The sequence below is a fragment of the Ambystoma mexicanum genome, chromosome 1q, assembly GCF_040938575.1.
Source record: "Ambystoma mexicanum isolate Mex_15411 chromosome 1q, UKY_AmexF1_1, whole genome shotgun sequence".
NCBI lineage: Eukaryota > Metazoa > Chordata > Amphibia > Caudata > Ambystomatidae > Ambystoma > Ambystoma mexicanum.
The window spans coordinates 1,313,811,559-1,313,836,665 of NC_090922.1; the positions used below are offsets into that span (position 1 = coordinate 1,313,811,559).

The following is a 25,107-nucleotide window of genomic DNA, read 5'->3' on the forward strand; positions in this document are numbered from 1 at the left end:
CTTAAAACAAGGGTGTGCCGTAGCTCCCATTTTATTTAACCTGTATGTGGCTGACCTCCCTCTTGCCTTAAAACAGAATGTTCCCCCTAAAATAAATGATATTCCCATAAGTTGGCTTGTGTATGTGGACGATTGCGTTACTCGACCTAACCCCAATAGGACTACAAAGATTGATCACTGCACTAGCCTTGTATGCAAAAGAAACCCATAAAACCATTAATACTAAAAAGACAAAGGTCATGCTTTTGAATGGTACTGCTTCAAGGAAACCCACATTTATTTGGAAATTAAATGATAATATTCTTGAGGTAGTTGAGCATTATTGCCATTTGGGCTTTAATATTAAAAAGAATCAGCGCATATCATCTCATATATGCTGAAATGTGTGCACCGCGTATTTGGAGAAAATGGTCCGCCGCTAAACAATATATTGGTAAAAGCGGAGGCTCTAATATTTTGGCTCTCTTAGAGATATATAAGGTAAGCATTTTACCAAGTCTAATCTATGGCTTGCCATCACTGCCCCAAACCGGTGTCAACTGGTTAAACAAAATAGATGGAAACATCTTATGTATTATAAATCTCCCTTCATCTACCCCAGTTGAAGCTTTGAGGCTAGAATATGGCCTCATCTCACTTACCACAAACTGGGCTGTTCAACGAGCATTGCTTTATTTATAAATGTTGCCTAGCAAACTTAACCAATGAATTATTAAATATGATGGGCTTGGCAGATTACTCAATGAATAATGAATTCCTGAGATCCTTTTCTATGGATTATTTGTCTAGTCTAGAAATGACACCAGAGGAAGCACTGTCATACCCCTCTATAGAGATAACCTTGAAAAAAAAGCCAAAATGAGAGAGAGGATTTGGAATATTGAAAAACTATCAAAGACCAGTAGATGTGCAGAATACACTACCCAGGGTTTCGTGGCCGACATACCTTTTTTCTACCTAACCAAATTATGCTCAAACGCTGAAGCATTTAATTTGAAGGCTGTGCCTTAATTTACCTGAAACCATGGACCATTTGGAAGCTTTGCGAGGTGTTGTCTATGTTGTGAATCTGTAGAAACATGTAGACAGGTTCTAACATTTTGTCAGAAAATTGAGTACCACTATAAAAGAGGATATTCTAACACTTGCACAGATTTTAGACCAATTCTGGAATACTCTTGTTTAGAGCTGATTCAATAGTTGTTGCCTCATCAGCCTTTTATGTATGGAAAGAATTTCTGAAATTAGAGAATGATTAAGATGTTTCCTTTCCTTTTTATGATCCTGTTACATACTATTGATTTAATTTATGTAATTAAAATGTTTGATTTTTCTTTTTAGCTTTAATGTGTTTTTATTATGTACTAATTATGTTCCTGTTGTCTTGCTATTTTATTGTGTTTAAGGCTTGCTTAATAGCAAAATTACACATTAAAGAATAAAATAAAAAGACATCTGTTCAATAACTGTTCAATAACCTGATGTACCTGGTTCCTGCTGTGGCAAATCAATTGTATTCATCCCTTCTTCCCAAGGGGGAGCCAGTTCCTTGGAGGCTAGTGAGGTGAGATAGCTCTGCAAGACCCTCCCGAGGTGATACAGTCTCATAAACTAACAGAGGAAGACTGGAGAATATGTCACCCAAACTGTGTCTTAAGAAATATGGTATTATACTACCAAGAGAGTACAAGAATAGAAGAGAATTCACTCAAGAAAGATTCCCGGACAGAGACATTATACAAGTCCCACGTAATCGAATCCAGGGTGAATTGAGAGACTATATAGCAAGAGACAGGACTGTGAAAAAGTATGTAAAGATTAATTGGCCACAACATATCTGTTAAGAAAGCATACAACCCAGGAGTGTTGTCCAAGAATTAAAAAGGCTCATGGAGCAGATATTGAGGCTTTTCTGAAGAATATTATAAAGAGAGGAAACTGGTGAAACCGAGACATTTTATCCAGAGACTATTGAATAGATCACCAACCCAACAGAATAAGGATATTCTCTCGGATGGCTAAGTTGTTTATCTTAGTGGTAAGGTCAGGTACAGTTAGGTTTGGACGCAGGACATTTTTACTTTGGGACTTATGACAACTGACGTTCCTTTAGATAGGCAGGGTGACCCCTTTAGTGATGGGGAAAGTTGGGCCTTATCTATATAATTTAATTAAAAACACTATAATGTCCTTAAAGTATCACGCTCCTTCTTCTGGCCTCCCACACTATATTTTGACTTTTCTATGTGCTACTGTCAGCGGTCATATAGGCCTGATTCACATCGCGTTTTTCTATGGGATGACCCATGGAAAAACATGAGTTGTATCAAGCCCATATATACATTGTACGATCATAATATACATGAGAAATTAATATCTATTTTTATGTGTTTATCCAAATATGTATCTTGTCTTTAAAGGGTGGGCCCCTGCTTCTTACTCTTCAGAAAGTACCTCAAGTCCCTACTCTTCAAAGAACATATCGCCAATCACTGATCACTCCACTCAACCCTTTCTCTTCCCCACCTCCCTGCTCCCAATCCCAGTTTCTCTGCTAGCACTGCACCCTACCTCTAGGTTTGTGATTTATAAATCCGATAGATACATAAATGCATAAACACAAAGATTGCCAGTTCTTTATTCTATCCCAGATAAGCCATATTATCGTTTCTTTCAGCATAACCAGTATTTTCTATTGGTGTAAACAACTTGTGATCATCATGTGGGGAACTGTTTAGATAATCTGAGTTTTTTTACACATTTGCACAAATGTTATGTCTCTCATACGTGCTAAAATAAATTCCAAAAAGTTACTCAATATCGTGTAATCCTGTTTCTCCTGAGTCTTGTAGTGCCAAATAAGCTCCTGTTTCCTTATGGATTGCGGTGTCCACAGAGACCAAAGTAGTACTCATTTAATTATTTGTAGTGCCCACACTGTAAACGCAATAGCCTCTTGATGCTAAACGCACAACATTAGAAAGAGGTGACCAATACAAGAAGAAACTTAACCTGGTCAGAGTGTTCTGATCTCCATGGGCAACTGAGTTTTGGCATCAGCGCTGACAAATGGCTGTCAACTCTGCTTGCATGCCTGGGTACCAATCTCTAAAAAGGAATGATGTAAAACCCACAGTAGAGCGCAATAATTCGAATGGATTTTGTCCTCCAACGTACTCCTCATCTTTGACATGGGGTGTCCACAGCTTGGCTGCTTCGGAAATTCTTCGGCAGAGGGTGCCCTGCATTGATGGCGTCAGGTCGATGTCCCTCGAAGGTCTCTGTCGAGGGTGACGTCATCGGATGTTATAAGTAGCATGCACAGCGCCCGTTGCCTCAGTTCTTTTTTTTCCGCAAACGTGTTTGCTTCGTGAAACTCACACGCCTCATACTTTCTAGTATTTGCTGTGAAGTTCTTCGATATATCTTTGTCTTCAATTCCGACGACACCTCAGTCTGGGTTTAAGAAATGCTGGGACTGCGGATACAAGATGTCCATTACGGATCTGTATCATGTCTGCCTGTGGTGTCTGGGCAGAGGCCATGGCACGGATGCGTGCTCCAAGTGCCAGTCGACGACTGGAAAGACCTTGCGGGAACAAAAGGGGAAGCTAAAGGTAGGCAAGGTGTCCAAGCCCCATACATCCCAACCTGGTGGGCCTTCGACTGAGGAGTCGAGAGGTGACTCTCCTCAGAGGAATGCGGCCAAGCGTTCAAGGTCCAGGAGTGGTTCCCGCCACTCGTCCTCATCGAAGAGCTCGAGGAGAAGGCACCGCCGGTCGCTTTCCTCGTCGTCTTCTTCAGGAGACACCCCTGAGAGGCTGAGTTGCTCGTCCAAACATTCAACGCCCGCTGAGTGGGAAGCTTTCTGCGTGGAAATGCCTAAAATTTTCGAAAAGCAGGGCAAGGCCCCGTCCGCGCCATCTGTTGAAGCCGGCAGGGAACGGTCTCGGCCGGATACCCGCGCGCCCTCGAGCCCGGGTAAATGACGCAATCCTCATCGGGAGCCTTCGAGACCTCGTTCGGACAAGATATCTAAGGATCGCTCGAGACGTGAAGCGAGGTCACTGTCTTCGTCCCCATCGAAACCGTCCAAACCCTCCGTGCCATTGAAGCCGCCATTGCCTTCGGCGCTACGCCAGTCGATAGTGCCTGTCGGGTCCTCTACCCCGATCAGACCCTTGATGCCTTCAGAGCCGTTGTCGACGCATTTACCTCTGTTTTTGAGGAGGAACACTCTGAGGGTGCAGCGCCTTTTTGTCTCTAGTTTGGGACCCCTAATGTGCCAGAATGCCTTGTATCAGAGGAAAGTATGATGCAGGATCTTTGTGCTACCTTGTATAATGCATGTGGTATACACACTTCTCCTGAGCTGGAGTTCGGCAGACCAGACCCTGGGGAGCATGCCAAATCCTCTTACCGACTCATTATGTCGAGAGTTGTGGAGTATTTGGGCTATTCCAGGCCTACTGCCCACTATGATTAGGATGATCTTACGGACATTTTGGATCAGAGTCCTCCTACAGATCCCATATTGCCATTTCATCTGGCTCAGCAGAACCGGGTGGCCAAGAATTGGGAAACCCCAGAGACTAATCCGGTGGTGAACAAATCTCTGACAAGGAAATACCGATCCTCCAGTAGCAACCCCGGCTATCTGTCATCTCACCCCACTCCCGAGAGTCTGGTGGTCCAAGCAGCCACGGCTACCTCGAAACAGGCTGCGTATCTACCATCTCTCCTGATAGGGACGATAAGCACGTGGATGGATGGGCAGGCAAGGTATTTTCAGCTGGGAGTATGGCGTTGAAATCAGCCTACTCCCCTTGTGCCTTGGCAAGATTTTCGTACACTCTGTGGGAGTGCGTTTCTATGGCAGCTGAGCATATTCCCGAGGGGGAGGAAAGGGAGGGCTTCCTAGCTCTTGCTAAGGACGACAAGGAAGCCATGCATGAATCCCTTAGGTCTGGGTTGGATGTTGCGGACTGTCAGCAGGTCCATGGCTACGAGCACCGTGATACGCAGATTTGCGTGGTTGTGGAAGTCGGGTTTTGCACCGGATGTGCAGGCTAGACTTCTGAACATGCCCTTTGACGGGTCTCACCTTTTTCAGCAGCAAGCCTGACGAGGCCCTTGAGAAGTTACTGACCTCTAAGGCAGCCGCCAAGTCTTTGGGTGCAGCTGTTCGGCAGCCTCAGCCTTTTTGTCCCAGTGGACCGCAATGGAGGGGTAGATCTTTTTTGCTACTACTCCTCATTTGGAAGGGCAAGAGGAATGGCCAGTCAAAGGGGCCAACGTAAATGTCCTCGTGGTGGACGAGGTAGGGGTGCCAAGCCCGCTCAAGCAGCAGCCTCTTTGCCATCAGGCTCTGCTACAGCCACTTCAAAACCGCTCTGATGTCTTCAGTCACAGTTCACCTATGGGGGGGGGCAGGCTGTCTCAGCATCTGGAAGAATGGCGAGCCATTACTTTGGATGCTTGGGCTCTGGAAACAACAGCCCAAGGGTACTGTCTTGCTTTTCAAAAGAAGCCTCATGACAATCCACCGGGAGTACACTTTGAGGGTTCCAGATCTGCTCCTTGTGCAGGAAATATTAACCCTGCTGGAGAAAGGTGCTATAGAACCAGTGACTGTAGCGGAGAGGGACGAGGGACGAGGGATGGTATTCCCCTTATTTTTTTATTCCCAAAACAGATGGGGGACTGAGACCAATCTTGGACTTGAGATACTTGAACAAGTTGCCAGGAAGGACACATTCAAGATGGTCACTCTTAGATCCTTCAGGCTCTCCAACTTCAGGATTGGTTGGGGTCATTGGACCTTCAGGATGCTTATTTTCATGTGCCGATCCATCTCAAACACAGGAAAGGCCTGAGGTTCGCTGTTGGCGGCTCGCACTATCAGTTTCGAGTCCTGCCATTCGTGTTGACCTCTGCCCCGAGGGTTTTCACCAAACTGATGGTGGTAGTGGCAGCGCATCTCAGGAGAGGGGGGGATTCATGTCTACCCCTAGCTGGACGATTGGCTGATCAGGGCGTGTACTCTCGAACAAGCCTTGGATCATCTCACTGTTACCTGTCACTCACTTCACAGACTGAGCTTCTCCCTCAATTTCAAGAAGTCCCAGATGACACCTTCCCAGCGGCTCCCGTACATCAGGGCTGTCTTAGACACGTCCTTGGGGAAATGCTTGCAACCCAAGGTGAGGGCTCAGAACATTCTCCAGATGGTAAACAAGTTTCAGATTGCCCAGCGTCTTCCGGCCTTCGATTTCTTGAGGTTGCTTGGCCTCATGGCATCCTGCATTTTTCTGGTGCCAGAGGCCCGTCTGAGGATGAGGTCCCTTCAATGGGCTCACAGGACTGAATGGTCCCAATTCTCAGGCAAGATGTCGGATCACCTTCAGGTTCTGGCCAGGGTCACAGAGGATCTTCTGTGGTGGGGCCTACGAGGAAAACCTCATGGAGGGAGAACCTTTTTGGCAACCATGGCCACAGATCACTGTAGTGACGGGCGCTTCCCTCACAGGGTGGGGAGCTCATGCCAACGATCTGACCATCAGCGGTCAGACTCCATACTACACATCAATATTTTGGAGCTGAGAGCAATCAGGCTAGCACTGAAGGCTTTTCTGCCATCTTTACAGGAAAAAAGTTCCTGATAATGATGGACAACACGTTGGCCGTGCATTACCCCAACAAGAGAGGAGGTTCAGGGTCACTACCACTGTTCAGAGAGGCAGTGCAGCTCTGGTTCTGGGCAATTCAAGAAGGAATCTCCTTAGCGGCCGTTCATCTAGCCGGGGAGGACAACACGGAGGCGAACACTTTGAGCGGGCAGAGCGCAGTCTCACGAGTGGGAAATAGCTCAGGAAGTCCTTCAAGAGATCTTCGCCCTTTGGGGAACCCCACAGGTGGATCTGTTTGCGACCGGTGCAGTACTGCTCAATGGAATTTCCTCAGAGAGGAGCTCTAGGAGACGCGTTCGTGGTGGATTGGGAATTCCCGCTACTGTATGCGTTTCCTCCAGTCCCCGTCATTCCTCAAGTTCTCAGGGGGTTAAGATAGTTCGGGACCTGCATTATCTTGGTTGCTCCGGATTGGGCTAGGAGGTAGTGGTACCCGGATCTTCTGGGCATGCCCATCTGTCCTCCGATGGGACTCCCCCAAAGAGAGGATCTTCACTCGCGAGCGGAGGGTCCGGTTCTCCATCCAGAGGTCAAGACTGTCAATCTTCACGCATGGTTTCTGAAAGGTTGAGATACAAGGATTGGGACCTCCCGGATGACATAATGGAGGTGTTGCTTTCGGCCACGCGGCCAGCAACTAAATCTCTGTACCGTTGCCGCTGCAATAAGTTCTGCTACTGGTGCAGAGAAAAGAATTTTGATCCTTTTTCGTGTTACGCTGGATGTTCTATCCTTTTTGCTTTCTTTACCACACAAGGGTCTACAGTTAAAGGTTACCTAGCAGCGCTCTCAATCATTAAGCGCTCATCCGAGGAATGCTCTTATTTTAAGATTCCTTTGGTTACTCAATTTCTAAAAGGGCTCGCAAATGTGTTCCCGCCTTCACCGTTTCAGGTTCCGGTTTGAACCTTAACTTTCTGATGGGTGCTCCATTGAACCAATGCACATTGAGGTTGTTAACCTTTAAAACTATTATAAAACTATTATGTTGGTTGCTCTTACATCTGCACGCAAGTTGCAGGCATTTTCTTCCAGGCCACCCTTTACTGTTTTCCACAAGGACAGGGTTGTGTTGCGAGTCAGACCCCCCTTTCTACCTAAGGTGGTTTCAGACTTTCATTTGAGTCTGAAAATTGTGCTACCTGCCTTCTCGGCATCCTAGTAAGGAAGAGGAAAGGCTTCATAGGTTGGACCTTAGGAGAGCTTTGAGCTTTTATGTTTCCAGATGTCCAAGGTGAGAGTGGACAGCCAGCTCTTTGTGGGGTATACCGGGCACAAACTAGGCCAGGCTGTGTCTAAACAGACCTTTTCTAGGTGGATCATCCTCACTATTTCTGAATGCTATGCTTTGGCAGGCAAGATCTCTCCTGAGGGCTTGCTGGCTCATTCCACCAAGGGCATGGCTACGTCGACAGCCCTGCAGAGGGGTGTTCCTATAAAGAACATATGTGATGCTGCTATGTAGTCTTTGATAGGATGTGGTGTTTGGTAAGGCAGTGCTTTACTCTGCCCTTTAATTTCACTTCTACAAAATTCTTCACCCTCCTCCACTCATGGATACTGCTTTGGGAGTCTGTCAAAGATGAGGAATATGTTGGAGGACGGAATCCATTTGAAGAATAAGTGACTTACCCCTGGTAACGTTCTTTCGACTGGATGATCCTCCAACGTATTCCTCATCGCCCTCCAAACCTACCCCGCTGTAGAATTTCCCATGCTGTCAAGGCTGAGTACGGTCAGGTCCGATTGTGGCCACTTCTGCTACACGAGGACAGGGTTGGGGGGGAACCGAATTGAGGCAACAGGTGCAGTGCGTGCTACGTATATCATCCGATGACGTTACCCTCGAATGAGGCCTTCTAGGGACATCGACCCGACGCAATCGACGCAGGGCGCCCTCTGCCGAAATATGTCCGAAGCAGCTGAGCTGTGGACACAACATGTCAAAGATGAGGAATAAGTTGGAGGAACATCCAGTCGAAAGAACGTTACCAGGGGTTAGTAACTTGTTCTTCTAGATAATTCTATTTAAAATAAATTTGGTCCGGCTGTCTGGAATTTTGAAGTTGGTATCTGGGTTTGACTTTCCAGAGTTTCAGGTTCTCAAAGTCTTCGGGAATGTCATGTTTATCTTGTAGATCAGTTTCTTAGTGTTGGGAACTTCAAGTCACAGCATGCAATGTTTCTTTTGATGTCAAGTTTACTAAGTCTCTAGGACTTAGTTCTTCAAGTTCTGTCATGCATTGTTGGTGGGCTCTATGAACAACCTTTCCTGGTTCAAGCATGCAGCATTTCTCATATTGTTAACTTTTTCAGTACGCTGTATCATCGCTCTCTACTGCGTGATGGAGTCACTCTGTAAAGGTCTGAGTTGTGCTAGGTTGAGTCCTAGGGCCAGGCAAAGGCCACCTGCTTTGTGATGTTGACCCAAAGGTTGTACATGGCGGATTCACCAAGAGCCGCTTTCTAGGCATTGGATAGTGCCCACTAGAAAGAATCATAAATATTCCTCTTTACAGACACGTGCATTTCCCAACTACGACCCTACTGCAAACCTCTACAGCATTGATCTCATCGGGGTATGCTTGTGGCCTATGGAGCAGACTGCAAGCACATGCCTCTCGAGTGATCCACTGCTCACCCCAAATATGAAGATACATTTGCTGCGAATCCAGCTGCGAACAACCGGTTTGCCACCTATCTGGATTTAGTCCAGACTGACCGTATTTTGAGAGCTTTGTCCGGTTAACAGACAATAAATGTGGATTTTATCTGTAACTTGAGAAGGCATTCAGAGTTTGAAGTTTGCAAGTGCAAGTGGCTGGGGTTTTACGGTGCGCCAGCCAGAGCTGAAAAGGCTACCTGCAATTTTCCTTCGAGCTGTGATTTACAGCTCTGCTGTCCGATAAGGACCGCCCAGTAGCCATTAATTAATGTAAAATGGGTCGTCGGCAAGTTCACCTTAAGTGACCCATTCATGTTTAAAGCTCCAACTCTTTATCCAAAGGAGTACTGTAGGGACTGTTGTTTTTGATAGCCCATATGCATTTTAAAGACAAGCCCAAACTACAGGTCTCCCAAGCTATTTGGTTCATTTGTGAATGGAAAGGTCTACTTTATATTCAAGCAATATGCACCTCGCGGCAGGGGCATTACCAAGTCAGGTAAGCTTAACGAAAGGCCCCGGGGCATTACCTGACTCTGTAATGCATCCGCCGCGAGGGGCATATTGCTATTCATACCCCAGCCCGCAAGAACTGCGTGACGGGGCACTAAACTTTGTTTCTGTCCCCAAACGCTGCAGCGTTTCGTTTCGGGACAGAAAAAAAACATGAAAATGGCCGCCGGGAAAGGGAAAACTGAGTCAGTTTTCCCTTTCCATGGCGGCCATCAGGAGTGGGCGCGCTTCCCAGCGCATCCACTCCCGGAAGACGACAGAGAAGAAGGTAAGAGGGGTTGGGGGGAGAGGGAGGGAAAGGGGAAAAAAAAAGACTACCAGAATCCCCACCAGGGGACGATGGTACCCTCTAGCCGTGTAGAGGCGCAGAGCGGGGATGGCCCCGCATTGAGCCTCCACACGGCTGGAGGCTGCCACGCCGCCCACCCTGGACAAAGGAGGCAGAAGGTAAGCGGGTTGGGGCGGGCAGGGAGGTGGGAGGAAAGGGCAAAAAAAAAAAAAACTTACCTGAGTCCCCGGCTGGGGGCAAAGGCAGCTTCTCAGCAATGGGGAGGCTCGGAGCAGGGATGGCCCCACTTCGAGCCTCCTCATTGGCTGAGGGGCTGCCACGCCCCCCGTCGTGGACAATGCGGCTGGAATCCCGGCAGAGAATCGAGGGATTCTCGGCCAGGTAACGACCCGGGGAGAGCCAATCAGAATGCGTGTTGCATTCTGCTTGACTCTCGCCGGGTACTAATGAAAGAAATCTACAAAGTTTCCTGCTTGCTTGAAAGCAAAATGACTGTTTTTTCAGAACTGCACATTTTCTATTTACAGATATGCAGACAATATGTTGGGTACCTGTTGTCAATAATGCAAAAAGCAAGCACCGTTTATTATTAGACATCTCTGCTTCACAACCGCCATATAGAGTAAGGAGGCAGTGTAGGGAAAGAAGCTGACAAGTGGTCAGTGTTCAATTTCAAGCCAGTGCCAATTGGCATTTGATTTGTTGTACAAACATTTAAGAAAAGCTAAACTACAAGTCCCAAAATGCAAACCGCTGTTGAATGAACAGCCAATGCTGGATGAGAAGGGTCAGCCAAGTTTATAGGAATGCTTCTCAATGCTTTAGGCTTTCTTGGAATGCAATCCTCTCTCTACAGATTTATAAAGCTAATTGACTTCAAACTGAGAGTTGCACCATTATTATTCAGTTTATCAGTTGCTATTTAGGGAATTGGTTATTTATATAGCGCTTCCACCGAAGCGCCATACATATAACATATTTACATACAATATCACCAAATGAAGTTGGTACTCATCTATCGACCTCGAAAGCATGAAAGCCTGAGTAGGTCTTGAGTGGATTCAAACCTGCGACCTGCCGGTCACAAACAGATCGCAGCCGCGAGTGCTCTACCCGTTGAGCTGTTTTATCGACTATCTTACAGGCATTCATGGCCTCTATGCCCAAATCAAACTTCGAGCCTGCTACTTGTGGATCTTCATTTCATTGGGAAATTTAAACTTCATATTTCTCTATGATGTGCTTAACAAGTGCAACAACAAAGATAAAATGGGAATATTTAATAACAGGCCAGTTTCTGCAAAAGACGAGGAGGAACGGGAAAAAGTCAGTCTCTAGTTAGTGTAACCAGCTATGCCTCTAAAAATTGCAATAGACCATTCTGTTATTAACGTGCACTGTATAAAATGATCATAGCATCCCTCTGACCTTTTCACCATGTGACTTTATTTTGGAATGTTTACTTGGTGGGTTAATGTGCCTGCTACTGTGATTTATGTGAAACCTGCAGCTAGATCTGTGTTGCAGGTTCTTAACTCACTGAGCTATTCCAAGGATTCACAAGCTTTCAAAGGTTAATATAAAGCTTTGAGAAAGGTTTTTACAGATGTTTTTAAAACGAATAACATTTTCAGAAATGAAATGATCATTGTCATTTATTCATCTGGCAAGATGGGCCAAGTTGGTTAATTGACATGTTAAAATATGATAAGTTGGACAGTCACTGGATCCAATTTCGTCAAAATCAGGCCAGCTTTTCATTGCTCCGTGGTCAGAAAATGTATGTTATATAATTTAGTGAAATGTCATTTTCAGCCTTACTTATTTTTTATTTGACTAATGCAGATTGCTTTTGAAAAATGAATTGTGAGGGGTCAGAAATGAGTCGGACACAAAATGTTGTCAAGTAAAGATATTTATTAAAATAAAATGGGTCAGGAAACAGCTTAACTGGCCCTATTCTATAGATGAATTTCCCTACCTAGAAATCAAAACTAAGGATTGGTCTGCATCAGGAAGTCAGTAATTGAAAAGCCACCCTATCCTGACCCTCACACTAAAACAAAATAACAAAGGGGTGCAAGGAAATGTCTTAATATCTCCAACAAAAATATGTTCTCCAAAGTAGAGACCCTTGGATCCAGAGGGTGGTACCCTTCCCCTGGTTTCTTAAATAGGATGGTAAAAGTTCCACTTTAATAGTTTCTTTGTGTATTCACTGGACTCATAAAGGTCTTGTTTAAACCACAAGGTTTGCAACAATCTTTCTGTAGGAATTCTTTTAACTCTGTAGATTACCTGGTGTACTCCCCCACCAGGAATCTTCATTCAATCTCAACTACTTGCCAGGATTTCTTTTATAGTTCTGCAGATTTCCTGGTATACTCTCCTGCCAGGAATGATCAATCCATCTCAACCACCTGGCGAACTCGCCTGCCAGGATTTCTTTTATAGTTTTGTAGATTGCTTGGTATACTGTTACACTCACCTTGTCTCTGCGGGGACGTCAGGCGCTGATGCGTGGAGTGTCTGCTTCTCTGGTTAGAGGCGCTGCACGTCTTTTGTTCCCGGGACTGGCCTTAGGTCAGCTCCTTGTGTATTTGGTTTTTGGGCTCTCCTTCCTGCTTAGTCTCAGCAGGGGCGCAATGTCCTGTAGGATCCAGTTATTTCACTGACCCTTGAAGTCGAGTGGCAACCCAGTACTGCTGTGGTCGCAACTCGTGTTGCTTGTGTTGCTCTGCTTGTTATTGTCTTTGTAATCCGTTGTATTGTATGTTGTCTGTGTCCAGTTCTCTGTCTTGTCCTTTGCTGTGTGCCACAGTCCGTGCTCGTTTCACATTTGTGACTCGTGCCGCTGTTGTGGCAATAAGCCCTCCTCGGTGTGCGATGGTTTGGTGCACCGCTTGTGAGCGGCTGAGCCAGTGGGTCAGGGTTGCCTGCCTTGTGTCTAGGGGGGCAGCGCAAGCTCAGATGCAGTTTGCGTGATCTAACCTGTTCTTTCTTTCTCTTTTCCAGGTACCTGTGAGCCGGCGTGATGAATGAATCCGGTCGATGGTGACGGAAGCGGTGAGTAATGCGCGGTGGTGACAGGGCGCGTTGAATGAGCTCAGCAGTTAACCGTGTTTTCCTTCTTTTGCTTCTGCAGGTGCCGGCGACCGATGAAAGCTGAAGTTCTCGATGAAAGCTGGAGTCCTCGACGAACAACCGGGTCGTTGCTGGAAGCACAGGTAAGTCAGAGCAGGTGAGTATGCGAGGCCCGATGGTCTCCGGCTTTTCTTTGCAGGTTTGTAGAAGATTGCTGGCAGGAGTTCCTCGGAGAGCGTTACGCTGCTAGCTTCAGAATAACACAAAGCATGCTTAGGGCTTGGGTGGGGCTTATATAGCCAACTACGCCCTGCCACTCCCATTATGCAATTTGTTCCAGAAGCTCTCTGCCCACCCATAATTGCAGCCTAATGCACAAGCTAATGGCTTAGAGCCACGCCCTTAACTGCAATTAGCACAGAAGTCAATCACTCAATGGCAGACCGACTATACCTGTGTCTTTCCTTGAGGTTAGTTCCATGAGCCTGGAGCCAGAGGCGCCAGGACTGACTGGGTCCAGGTGGCCCTCCTTTGAGGCTTGACCCAGTCAGGGCCCTTAATGTGCCCTAATGTTCCCACTGCTGCTGGGCTGGGGCAATATGGTCTGCTCATCGTGACATATACTCCCCTGCCAGGAATCTTTATCTAATTTCAGCTGCTGCGTGTACTCACCTGCCAGGACTTCTCTTAATTGATTCACAGTTCCTTGGTTATACCACAATGGCCTATACCATTAGGTCCTTAGTATAGTTGCCAATGGTTACACTTGCTCAAACTTCTCCCCCACACTTGCATCTCATGCATCTGTACTGGCTTGGGGTTTGTCTTTGTAGTGTGTCGTGTCTGCATTCAAACTTTCTTATTTTAGGGTATTGAATTAATGCTTTGCCTTGACTGCATTCAGACATGCTTTTTTTCAGCATTAGCAATCTCATATTGATCACATACTTGCTGGTGCACTTCTCGGAACACCCTGGGGTCCCCAGCAGCTTTGGGCAGACTCACCGGTCTCTTCGATTGTCTCTGACTCTACCATTGCCTTTGTGGAATAGCTGTTTCATTTGCTTTCCACTATGGAGTCAGCAGAGGTCTCTCCAGCTTTGTGTGTGGATCCACGTTCACGCACTGGCTTTCCCTCTCGTCCTGGACTGCCGAATGTTACTTCCACAAGCAGCCTGACAACCAGGAGCTCCTGCCCGGCTCCGTGCGTCTCTGAAGCTTTTCCTGCTCGTCTAAGGCGTCCTTCCTTCTGTCCCGGTATCCTTTTCTGTGCTACAGTTCTCCCCTGCACTGCTCAACTTGTTAATCTGATCACCATCTTTAAATGTCCTACGCACTACAGGCTATGATAAACAACAAGCCTGCATGTTGTATTTCGAACATCGGTCACTTTGCATGAACTTCCCTCATTCTCCTCCTCGTCTGAGTACCTGAGTGATTATGGGGGTTTGAGTCCATAGATGTGATTGGGCTTTTAACTCTCAAATGGTTTTTGTCAGGATTTTTACAATAAGGCGTATTGGAAACAGAATGTGACGTGTGAGTTGTGGGTGTTTGGGTTAAAGGTGGAGGCCTGACTAGAATGACAATAGGCCATTAAGAACTCTGGTATCAGAGGGTCTTCCTCATGGAAAAGGGGGAATACTGCGTCTCGACCAATAGAGGCAAAACATCTTCCCGGTAGTTGTCTCTTCCCATTCTCGGGCTGAGGTGCCAAGCGGCAGTCAGTTTCCATTAACAATGACTTAGTTACCCCCGAAGTTCCGCTAAGAATGTGAAAGCCTAAGTGTAAGGCAAAGTTTGTATGCAGTACCCTTTGGGACCACTACACACAACTAGGACAACAGGTGTAAGCAAAACCAACTTTTGGTATAAGTCTGTACTACACAGTTTTTGGTAGCGGAGCTGAGCAGCCAGGCTTATCTCAAGAGGGAATGTGAGCTGTAATGATGTTACACAGAGGTCTACAATCACAAGTGTTCAAATAAACTCTTACACTCAAGGTTTCATTGTTAAATACTTATTAATTTATTTAACTTGTCAGTTATAAAACATTCATAAGAAGGAGGCAATATAATCACACACAAATATACTTCAGTACTGTACACTCTTAAGTTTCTGAGGGATTCAGAATACTTTGAAGGAGGAGCAAAAAGGCATAGGTTATCAGAACATAAAGAATACAATATTTCTTAGACAGTGCAGATATTTTGAGTTCAGCAGAAGAGTCAATTCAATTCAATAGGCTAGGCCAAATTCAATGGGCTAAAGTCATGGATAGAATAAAGCAGTTATGGTAGATAAACAGAAAAGTCTCTGCCAAAGTTCTCAGAAGTAGTTTGTAAAAAGAAGAATCATATGTTGGGTCACAAGCCGATTGGGCCTGTGAGTTGGGAAATTTTCAAGCACTTTCACTGCGAGAGGTAAGTACTCTTGTCTTATTTCACAGTACCTTACAAATGAAGAAAAAGATGCAGCTGAAGACTTCTGTTCCTGACAGTTCCTGCAGATCTCGCTGTTCCTGGGCCTCAGTCGTGGGGACAAGAGGGAGGACGTCGGGGGACTCCTGCACTGCACTGGGACTGGTCAAAAAGCTGGCAACTGGCAAATGTTAAATTCCGGTAGCTGTAGTCAAGCGCACAAGCTGGTGTCGCTCTCCCTGGTTATTCGGTTTGCTGTAGCACTCTGAGGAAAGTACAACCAGCTTCGAGATTGGTATCCAGGTGGCTTAGTATCAAGTTGATTGGTCCCACCGACTCAAAGGAAGAAGTCATCCTTGTAGGGGCTTCTCTGTTGAGGTGAACTTGGCAATTCGGTCCTGCAGCAGGGCTTCACCGGGCAAACCAACGGTCCAGTAGTTGCAGCAGCCGTCCTCTTCCAGCTCGTCTTCGGTTCGTTCGTTCCAGTAGTCGACTCTGCCTTCCAAGCCAAGAGACTCGCCTTTTATTCAGTTCTCTCCCATTCATTCCAGCCTAGCTGTCACTCACCCAGCAAGGTGGCTGTCCTTTGCGGACAGTCAGCTTGCCAATCACCACAGAGTGCATTTGGGTCTCCTAAGAGACTAAGGAGAGGGAGTTTTGGGCACCTCCCTCACTTCCTGACCACCCCAGACACTCAGGCGCCAGAGGCAGTCTTCACTCCTGAAGCCTGCCAAAGGCGAATGAACAAAGGAACCAAATCTGGTTTGGCGTGCAAAGCAAAACTCTAGAAGGATCTTTCCACAAAGAAATGGTGAAAAAAGAAGACCGGGACCTGTTTTTACAGAGGAGGCTCAAATGCCATCTTGAAAAACATGACTCCCGCGATTTAACGCTACCGGTGTTCGTGGTCGGGAAAAATCATGGTAGTTCGTTGTAAAACCACTGCCACCAGCCATTTCGAGAGGAAAGGGTAGCATTTCACTGCTACATGAGTATCTAGACATGGGATACTATGTAACCCTTCCAGCACTCTATTGTAACATAGGGTGTGCTGGGTATAGGAATTTAAAAGACAAGTAAAGTCAATTTAACTTTATTTACTCTCGGAAATAGTGCTTGTTCCCAGAAAAGGTATTTAAACCTTGGGAAAGCCTGAAAAGGTTTCCCTGTGCCACTGCACTGAGGGTGCTGTGGGACACAAATGAAAAAGAGGATGCCTATGGAGTTGGTTAGACTTCAAAACCAAAATAAATAAACACAGAAAACGATTACAATTAAAAGTACAAAGTCCCAAAGTTTAGCAAAAGATCTGGAGGGCTCTAAGGTGTGAGGAATTGGCACATTTATGAGAATTCTCCCAAACACCAAGCAATAGGTCTCCACAGGCCTTCACAATCTGTCACTTATAAGTGCAGTAAACCACAGGCTGGGGTACAAAAAAAGGGAGCAGACGCCGGCTCTAGTGGGAGTTTGGAGTCGGATAAAGAAAGCGAAGCAGATCAGTGAGAGAGAGAGAAGCAAGGAGAGAAATGAGCATTAAGATAGGAGGAGAACCAGAGTTGAAAGTAGTAAGGTACGGACAGAAAACTGAACGTCATGGCCGGGAGGGATCAGGAGGAGGTGGGAAGGTGAAGATCTGTTGGGACGAGGCAGGGAAGGGATGAAGGAGCAAAGAAAGCATAAACAGGAGGGATTGGAATTACATCAGTGGGAGACACCAAGAGCCACAGAGTGCCAAATTAGTTGGAGCTAGTTGGACATACAGTGGGAAAGGACCAATGTAGCTGGATAGAGATTGTTGAAAGCCTGTTTGACCTTGGGCAGAGAGTTGGTGCGGCCAAGCAAGAGTGCCCTGTACGAGTAAACAAGAGTAAGGCTTGTTTGTAGCCATTGGAGGAATGGATCTGTTGGAATTGGCAAGTCCAGCAACAACACTAAAAAACACTTGCCCAGCCATCCATTCTCATTGCGTGCTGTCTTTGTGGTAGCTTTGACAGCGGTTTATCTTGGGTGGGAAAACCCCAGAAGAAAAACAGCCTGTGACAAGCCCGACAAAAACCGAGATAAGTGCGAGAAGAGATTGTCCTTCGTGGTAATGTTATAATGATGATGGTCTGAAAATCTGCCCAGCCTTTGCTAAAACACTCTCCAAAGAGTGACAAAGTGTCTGTTCGAGTGGGGTCTCTGAAACCAAGACCCTCAGAGCATTTCTGCCTATAGATCAGAGGTTATGAGACTGGCTCCAAAGAATCCAAAAGGACTTCGGTTTATAAGAGAAGTAGATGTCATCCTACCTTTTTGAGCTTCCATTGCTTTCATAAACTTGTTATCCAGGGAAACAATTCTGAGGGACTGCCCTGAGTATTGTGAATATCACCTTCACCCACACTTACCATTTCTCTTGCTCTCACTATATTTGCATAGATGTATACTACAGTGACTTTCCACTTTTGCCCCAACCAAGCTATTCTTACCTTGTTATTTAGTCTGCCTCTCTAGTCCTTTGTTGATCCAAATTGCGGTAACATTCGGTTCCAGCCTTCAATGCTTCTCCTTTTATTAACTTTCTCAATACACCTTAGGAACAGTCTCTCTCAGTTCCAGCATACAGCATTTATTTTTCAGAATTAACTTTTTCAATACGTCCTATAAAGGTTCTCTGCAAATTCAAGCATGCAGCACGCCTTCTTTCATTCACTTTCTTACCAGCTTTAGGAAATCTTCCTGTGTTCCAGCATGCCTTTTATCTCCTTTCATTCGCTTTCTCAGTGTGCTTACTGTGCAACTGTAATCTTGCTTCCTTTAATTCACCTCTTCTTGGGATTTCACCAGCACTGGTCTTGGATGCCACTCCTCCACACTGTGGACATGTTTTTCTCCGTCTACAACTGCAGCTGTCACCGAACTTCAACTTGCGTTACTTGTGCTGTCAATTTTCCATCCTGTAGTTTGCAGTGGTGTATCTTCCTCTTGGCCGGAGCTCCGGGACTTTGATAGATCAGCTTAATTAGTGCATCTGGTGTCCTTTATCCACCTCCCGTTATTCACCAGCCTCTGCGGTTCGCCTTCTCCTGCAGTCAGAGTGTCTGGCTTGTCTTGTTCTCGCGAACCAAAAGTCCTATACCAAAACCCATGTGGCAAAAAGAAGGGAATTCAAACATTGAAAAGGTTAAATTATGGAGACATGCTCACAGACGGCCAATGTGGTCAGGCCGCTGCTTAGCACGGAGCTTGCCATCGTATTGCAATCTCACCTATCAAGGTTGTACACTTTGGGCCCGATTCTAATGTGGCGCAGAGAAATCTTTGTGCGGCACGCTTATTCATGGATTCCCAGAGGCATCAGTAGCCATGTAACAGCAAGCTGCACAAGTAATGCCCCCAACACGCACCCACGCACAGTAAAAAGCAAGTGAAATGCCTAACACGGCACAAGCCTCTGCGCTATCCCTGGGCCAGCATACAGCCCTCCACCCCCAGCAAAATCGTGTGGAAACACCTTGTGATTCCCGTCGGCACCCCATCAAAATCACGTGGAAACACTGCGCGATCCCCGTAGGCACCCCAGCCTAATTGCACAGAAACAACGCATGATCCCCATCCGCACCCCAGCATAATCACGCAAAACAGCTTGAAACGCCCATCCACACCCCAGCGTAAATGCGTGAAAACCCCCCCGCAAACCCCATTCGCCCCCATAGAAAACGCGTGCCCTCCCACGCAAGGCCTGGCCCACCAGCAGCCAAATAGCACCTCGCAATCTGCGGCATGCAGCCCCCTCCAGACGGAATACCCCATCACCCATAACACCACCCTGTAGGCAGCCCCCTCCACATGGCAGAATCCAGCCCCCGATCAGCAGTGACCCCACTCTGCAGGCAGCCCCCTCCACATGGGAGAACCCAGCCCCCATCCCCCACGACCCCACCCTGCAGGCAGCCCCCTTCACATGGGATACCCCGATTACCTGTGACCCCACCCTGCAGGCAGCCCCCTCCACATGGGATACTCCAACCCCCATCACCCGTGAACCCACCCTGCAGGAAGCCCCTCCACAAGGGAGAACCCATCACCGAGCCAGGACAGTCAGTGCATTGGAGCACAGTCTATGGAGCTGAGGCACTACATAGTTAATAAGTCTTGCACAAAGTTAGAGAGTTTTGAAGAAAATCACTGTACGGTTACAAGCTGTTACACTTTTGGCGAGCAGAGCTGAAATCAACTAACAAAAGTAGCCACTGCAAGACTCAACTGAGAAGAGCAAAGTTAAAGACACTGAGGTAAGTACCCCATGTCTGAACAGTACCTCTGGTTTGAAGAAGAGTGGTCCAGGTGGATTCTGTCCTGTTGCAGCGATGCAGATCCTGGGTTCCTGAGCCTCAGTTGTGGAGACAAGAGAGAGGACGTCTGGAGGACTTCTGCGGCAGCAGTTTGGAGGTCATCAGCAGCTACAGGCTCTTTTCGGATCAGCTGCACTTTTCGTTTCAGCGTGTGGTAAACAGCACCAATGCGGATCTCGGATACCGGTTGGGCTTACTTCACTCCTTGAGTCCTGCACTCTGGTGAGGGGACTCAAGCTCTGGTCGTCCTGATTCTGGAGGGTCCTTGGTGGACTCCTGGAGCTTCAGGCCGGATTGCAGACGTTGCACTCGACTACAGATTTCTTGACCCCTGGCACTAGGTTCATGCAGCAGCAAAGAAGTACAGCTAGTTTGGGAAGATGGTCAAGTGGAGTTCGTCTCAGGGTTAGTTGGTCCCACTAACCCAAGGGAAGAAGTCGTCCCTTCCGGAGCTTATCTTGTCGATTTAGAAAAAGGAGTTTCAGCACAGCAGCAGGGCTTCACCGGGCAATTCAAAGATCCAGGAGGATTCAGCATGCTTCCTTCAGGGTTTCTTCATCTGGTGTTCTTCGCAGTGGTCGACTCTGCCTCTAGTCCCAAAACCCTCGCCTTTTAAGCAGGTTTCTCCCATTCATGCGCAGTCTAGGCTGTCAATCCCACAGCAGGGTGGCTGTTGTGAAAGGACAGCCAGCCAGCCAGTCAGGACTGGTTGCATTCAGGCATTCCTAGAGACAAAGGACAGGGGAGTTTCGGGAACCTCCCTCACGTCCTGCCCTTCCAGGCACACCAGAGCCAGAGGTGGGTTTCAGAGCTGAAGCCCACCAAAGGCAAAACAAACAAAGGGCTCAAACCTGGCTTGGCGCGCATAGTAAAACCCAATAAAGACCTTGCAAACAGGAAATGGTGAAAAAAGAGGACCTGGGCCATTTTGACAAAATGACCACCCATAGGTGCTATACTGCAGCTGAGGGTTCAGCCTTCGGTAGAAAAGCACAATGATAGGAAAATTAAACCACTGCCACCAGCCATTTATAGTATTGATGGTAACATACCATTTTTTTTACATGACTAGGTAGCATAAGGGGCTATTAAGTAACCCCCAGCACTCCACATAAGACGGTGTGTGCTGGACCTACAAGAAGAAAAGGTAAGTAAAGTCAATTTCACTTTACTATTCCTCGGAACTGTAGTTAACACAAGAAAAGGTACTTATACCCTAAATCTAAAGGATTTCTCTGTGACACAGCATTTAAGGTGCTGTGTGTCACAATCCAAAAAGTAGATGCCTATGGAGTTGGTCAGACTCCAAAAACAGAAGAAACGCATAATCCAAATCAGGTCAAAACACATGAGAGAGTGAGATAAAGGTCCCACTCACTCCATTGTTAAAATGAAAAGTCCTAAAGTCCAGAAAAGAGCTGGGGGTCTCTAAGGTTGAAGGGAATTAGCAGAGAAATGAGAATCCTCCCTGACAGCTACCATGCCACAACAATCAAACAAAAGAAATAGGTCACTAAGCCTGTGAGGGAAATCTTATTTATTAACAAGTCAGCTGAAGAATCCAGAATATTCAGGGAGATCAATGCCCCTGAGACCATGTTTAAAAGCCTTTGGCTCTTCCATCCGTTACAGGTAGTGAATCCTGCCACTGCCCCTGCCCCTGCCTAGATTGTGATTTTGCCTCTCTCGCATCCATATCTAAATGTGTGCATGCTTTGGTAGTCTCCGTAGCGGCAGCGTGTCAACAGTGTAAGGAACGGGCTGGGGTTAGAGGTCGAGGGATGGTGGGAGGTTAGCATGTGGTCGAGGAGTATGGGGAGATGGGTGAGACAACGGGAGAAGAGGCTGAGTCACGGGACCTGATAGAGCTGAGCGGACATGGGGGAAAAAGGGATACAGCAAAAATGGCCTGCTGGGATATCGCATGGAACCACTTTTCCCTGGCCTCTTCCTATGGGACCCAGTCCTACCACTGTTGCCTCTGCTAGGAACCAAGGGGTCATTTTTGACCTCTCTCTCCCTCTCTCCTTAGTTTGAGCTGTCGAAGAAGCCCCTCTCCCCTTCTTGGGTGTATTCTGTCCTCCTTGAACTTTCCTCACAAGGTAAAGGTGACTAGAATGATTATCATCATGAGCCCCGACCATTGCAATAGCATTTATCCAGGTCTCTTCAAGTCCTTACAGACTATAAATCCGGCCAGCCAGACTTGTGCTTTCCCCAGGGCCTCATGACCACATGACAACAGCCCTTAAATACCTCTATTGGTCCTGAATAGAGCCCTGATCGCCTTCAAAGTCCTTTGTATCATCCACTAGGCCAACAGGATGCAGGGGCCGAGTTGCCTCCAACGCATGTGGTCCAAGTACTACTTGACCAATTCTATAAGATCTGCCTCCTCCGGGTCTCTTGTTGCCTGGCGTTTATTAGGACAGTATTTCTGAAGTCAAACTAATGGCTTAGTAAAGCAATTAAACTGAGACAGTACAAGACTGCACTCTTAGTATAATGCTGTACCATCTGCCATCTGAGTATATTGTAGCGTAGACAGAGCAGCCAGTCTTATCGTAGGAGGGAGAGAGGGCTGTAGGAACGTACAACGAACTTGTAGTATACCAAGGGTTCAACAGAAACACTTACAATCAGAAGTATTATACATACAGTTAGGCCAAGTTAAATCTTGGGCGGTAAATACTTGGTCATAGAATTATAAACACAATATAAAAACACAACACAATGCTTGAATGTACACAGACCAAAGCATAAACCTTGTTTAGAAAACTAACAGTATTTCTTGCCAAGTCAGACCTTATCAAACACATGTAGGGCCTGATTCATGGAAGTGTTTTATAATGGTGCAATCCCAACGTTCCATGAATCAGGACCATAGTATAGGACACACCTATTCATGGGGAATAAAACCACTACCTTGACCTTTTCGAGCGTTTCAGAGACGTTAAAGGCATTTCTTCTGGGTTACTAGACTTGGTAGTCACAGCTTTTTGCTTTTCTCAGTTACGTCAGGAATAGATGTTCAGAGAAGGGCATGTTGTGACGAAAAAAAGTGTAATGTGAACCTGCACATCCTTTTGAATTAACATCATGTAAAGTATCCCTTGTGTACAGAGGTCTGAAGTTTCTCTATGCCGCGCATGAGTGGGTGAGCCAATCCTGGTTTTGTATTTCTGATAGTAAATCCAATACTATGCATCCCAGAATTTCAAAAGAAAAATCAGTACTGTATAACATGCTCTCTGGAGCTCATGTTCTATAGGGGCGTAACGTGATTGAAAGGCATAAAAGCCTTGAGTGAGGCTTTAACGCCTTTCATTCATGCCACGCTATGCCACATACTGAAACATTTTTATGGCGGAGAAGAGGGGTGGAACTCAACTTGCGTTTCCGCTGCTTCCTTATTCTCCGGCATACGAAATGCTGCAGCATCTCCATCTGGATTTTCATTCTGGCACGAATGCTGGCGATACCTATGTGTTCTGCCTGTTTTATGCTCCTGCATTAAGCTGGCAGACGCCATAGGGCTACATTATAAACTCTGATGTACAATTGAAATGAAACACCCCGCTACATGCTCGCAACTGGGCGCACTGCTTACCGTACACTCATGGTAAGCAGTGTTCACAGTTTAAATGAAACCCTCCCCGACATGCAAGCATGTCGCAGGGGGTTTCATTTCAATTATGAGTGCAAATATGAAGGGCAAAAGGCAGCATACACGCTAGAATGCCGCCTTTTACCCTTTACATTTGCAACCCGCAGTGCAAATGCCAAAAAATGTGGTGGCTGGGGACCCGAGGACACTATATCTTAAACATAACGGGTCCCCGTCACCAAATTGGTCATTTATAGAAAATGAGCCCCTCTGTGTACTGAAAGATACAATGTTATTTTATCTTTTCCTGTTTAGTAATATGTTTTTTTTTAATGTTCAAATGTACTCTCCCTTCATCTTAGAATGTTTGTAGTACACACCTTTTGTAATTATGCCTTCCCAAAGGAAATGTTCTCAATCAAATAAAATATCTCTGATTAATATCCCCATTATGGTATCAGAACCTATATAAATCTTGATTCAGTTTTTTTACATGTACCGCCAGTGATCCAGTTAAGATATGAGTGTGGAAGTATTTTACTCCCCATTTTCTAAAGTTGGGAGTAAAATGATTATTTAGGCAGTAAAACGGTAAGTACCATTCCCAATGTCAGTATTTTATAAGTGAAAGTATGTGTGAACTGTCAAACAGAAAAGGTGTAAATATGTCTTTGCACCTGGTTTTTCATGCTTCATATGAGGCAGTAATATTACATTCTTCCTGTGGAACTGCTTACATCACTGGCCCAAATCTATCCATAGAGTGGTGTCGGTGAAAGCAGGGGGGGGAAGGCTCCTATGTTTTAGCTTCCCATTTTTTTGTAGGCCGCATGGTATACTCCCTATTTTGCTTTTTCTGAGAATTTGCCTGTTTCGAGAGAAAAATTTGCCGATATACCCCGTATCTGTACGGCACGTAGTCTGGAACCATTTGTAGACTCAACATCACAACCCATTGCTTTGTAATGTGCCCCATCACAAACAGTGCGGCTGCAAGCCGTCATACAAGTGTAGAAGCCGAGTTCAGTTTTGTGTGTGTAACATACTGGGATCAGTGACCTTTCTTATGTGTATTTGCTTTTCTTCTAGATATCTTGAGACAGACAATGAAGCCCTACAATGTAAGTAATGTTGTTATAATGATTTCAAATGTAGCTTTAGTTTAAGGTCCTAAATGGAGTATTTTGATTGATGAATTTTCTTCGCACCGGTATGCAACAAACTTACTTTAAAGTATATTCTTTTCATTTGGCCATCAGAGGAAAGCAATTTTATTTTTTACAATTTAAAGCTTCAAATTGGTAGCCTGAGCTGTGTTACCCTTTCCTTTTATATTAGTAATAATCCAGTTTATGATTCGAGAGAAACTGGATAATTGGAAAGCTGCCAGAGCTAGCTGTGGATATTTTTGTGCATTGTCTATTTTTGGGGGTCGGTAGGGTGTACAATATGTACGTGGTAGGTACTAATATAATAAAACCTTATTGTGTCCCGTAATTT

At 46.0% G+C, this 25,107-nt stretch overlaps 1 protein-coding gene across 2 annotated transcripts in view; it reads left to right on the forward strand.

Moving 5' to 3' along the window:
* The window catches only part of CZIB (CXXC motif containing zinc binding protein), a 189,142-nt gene that overhangs the window by 105,529 nt on the left and 58,506 nt on the right, over nucleotides 1-25,107 (forward strand). For both annotated transcript variants that reach the window (XM_069642170.1, XM_069642171.1), the window contains one exon: nucleotides 24,697-24,728. In XM_069642170.1, the coding sequence (XP_069498271.1) occupies nucleotides 24,697-24,728 (32 nt within the window). The remainder of the gene's footprint in view (nucleotides 1-24,696; nucleotides 24,729-25,107) is intronic.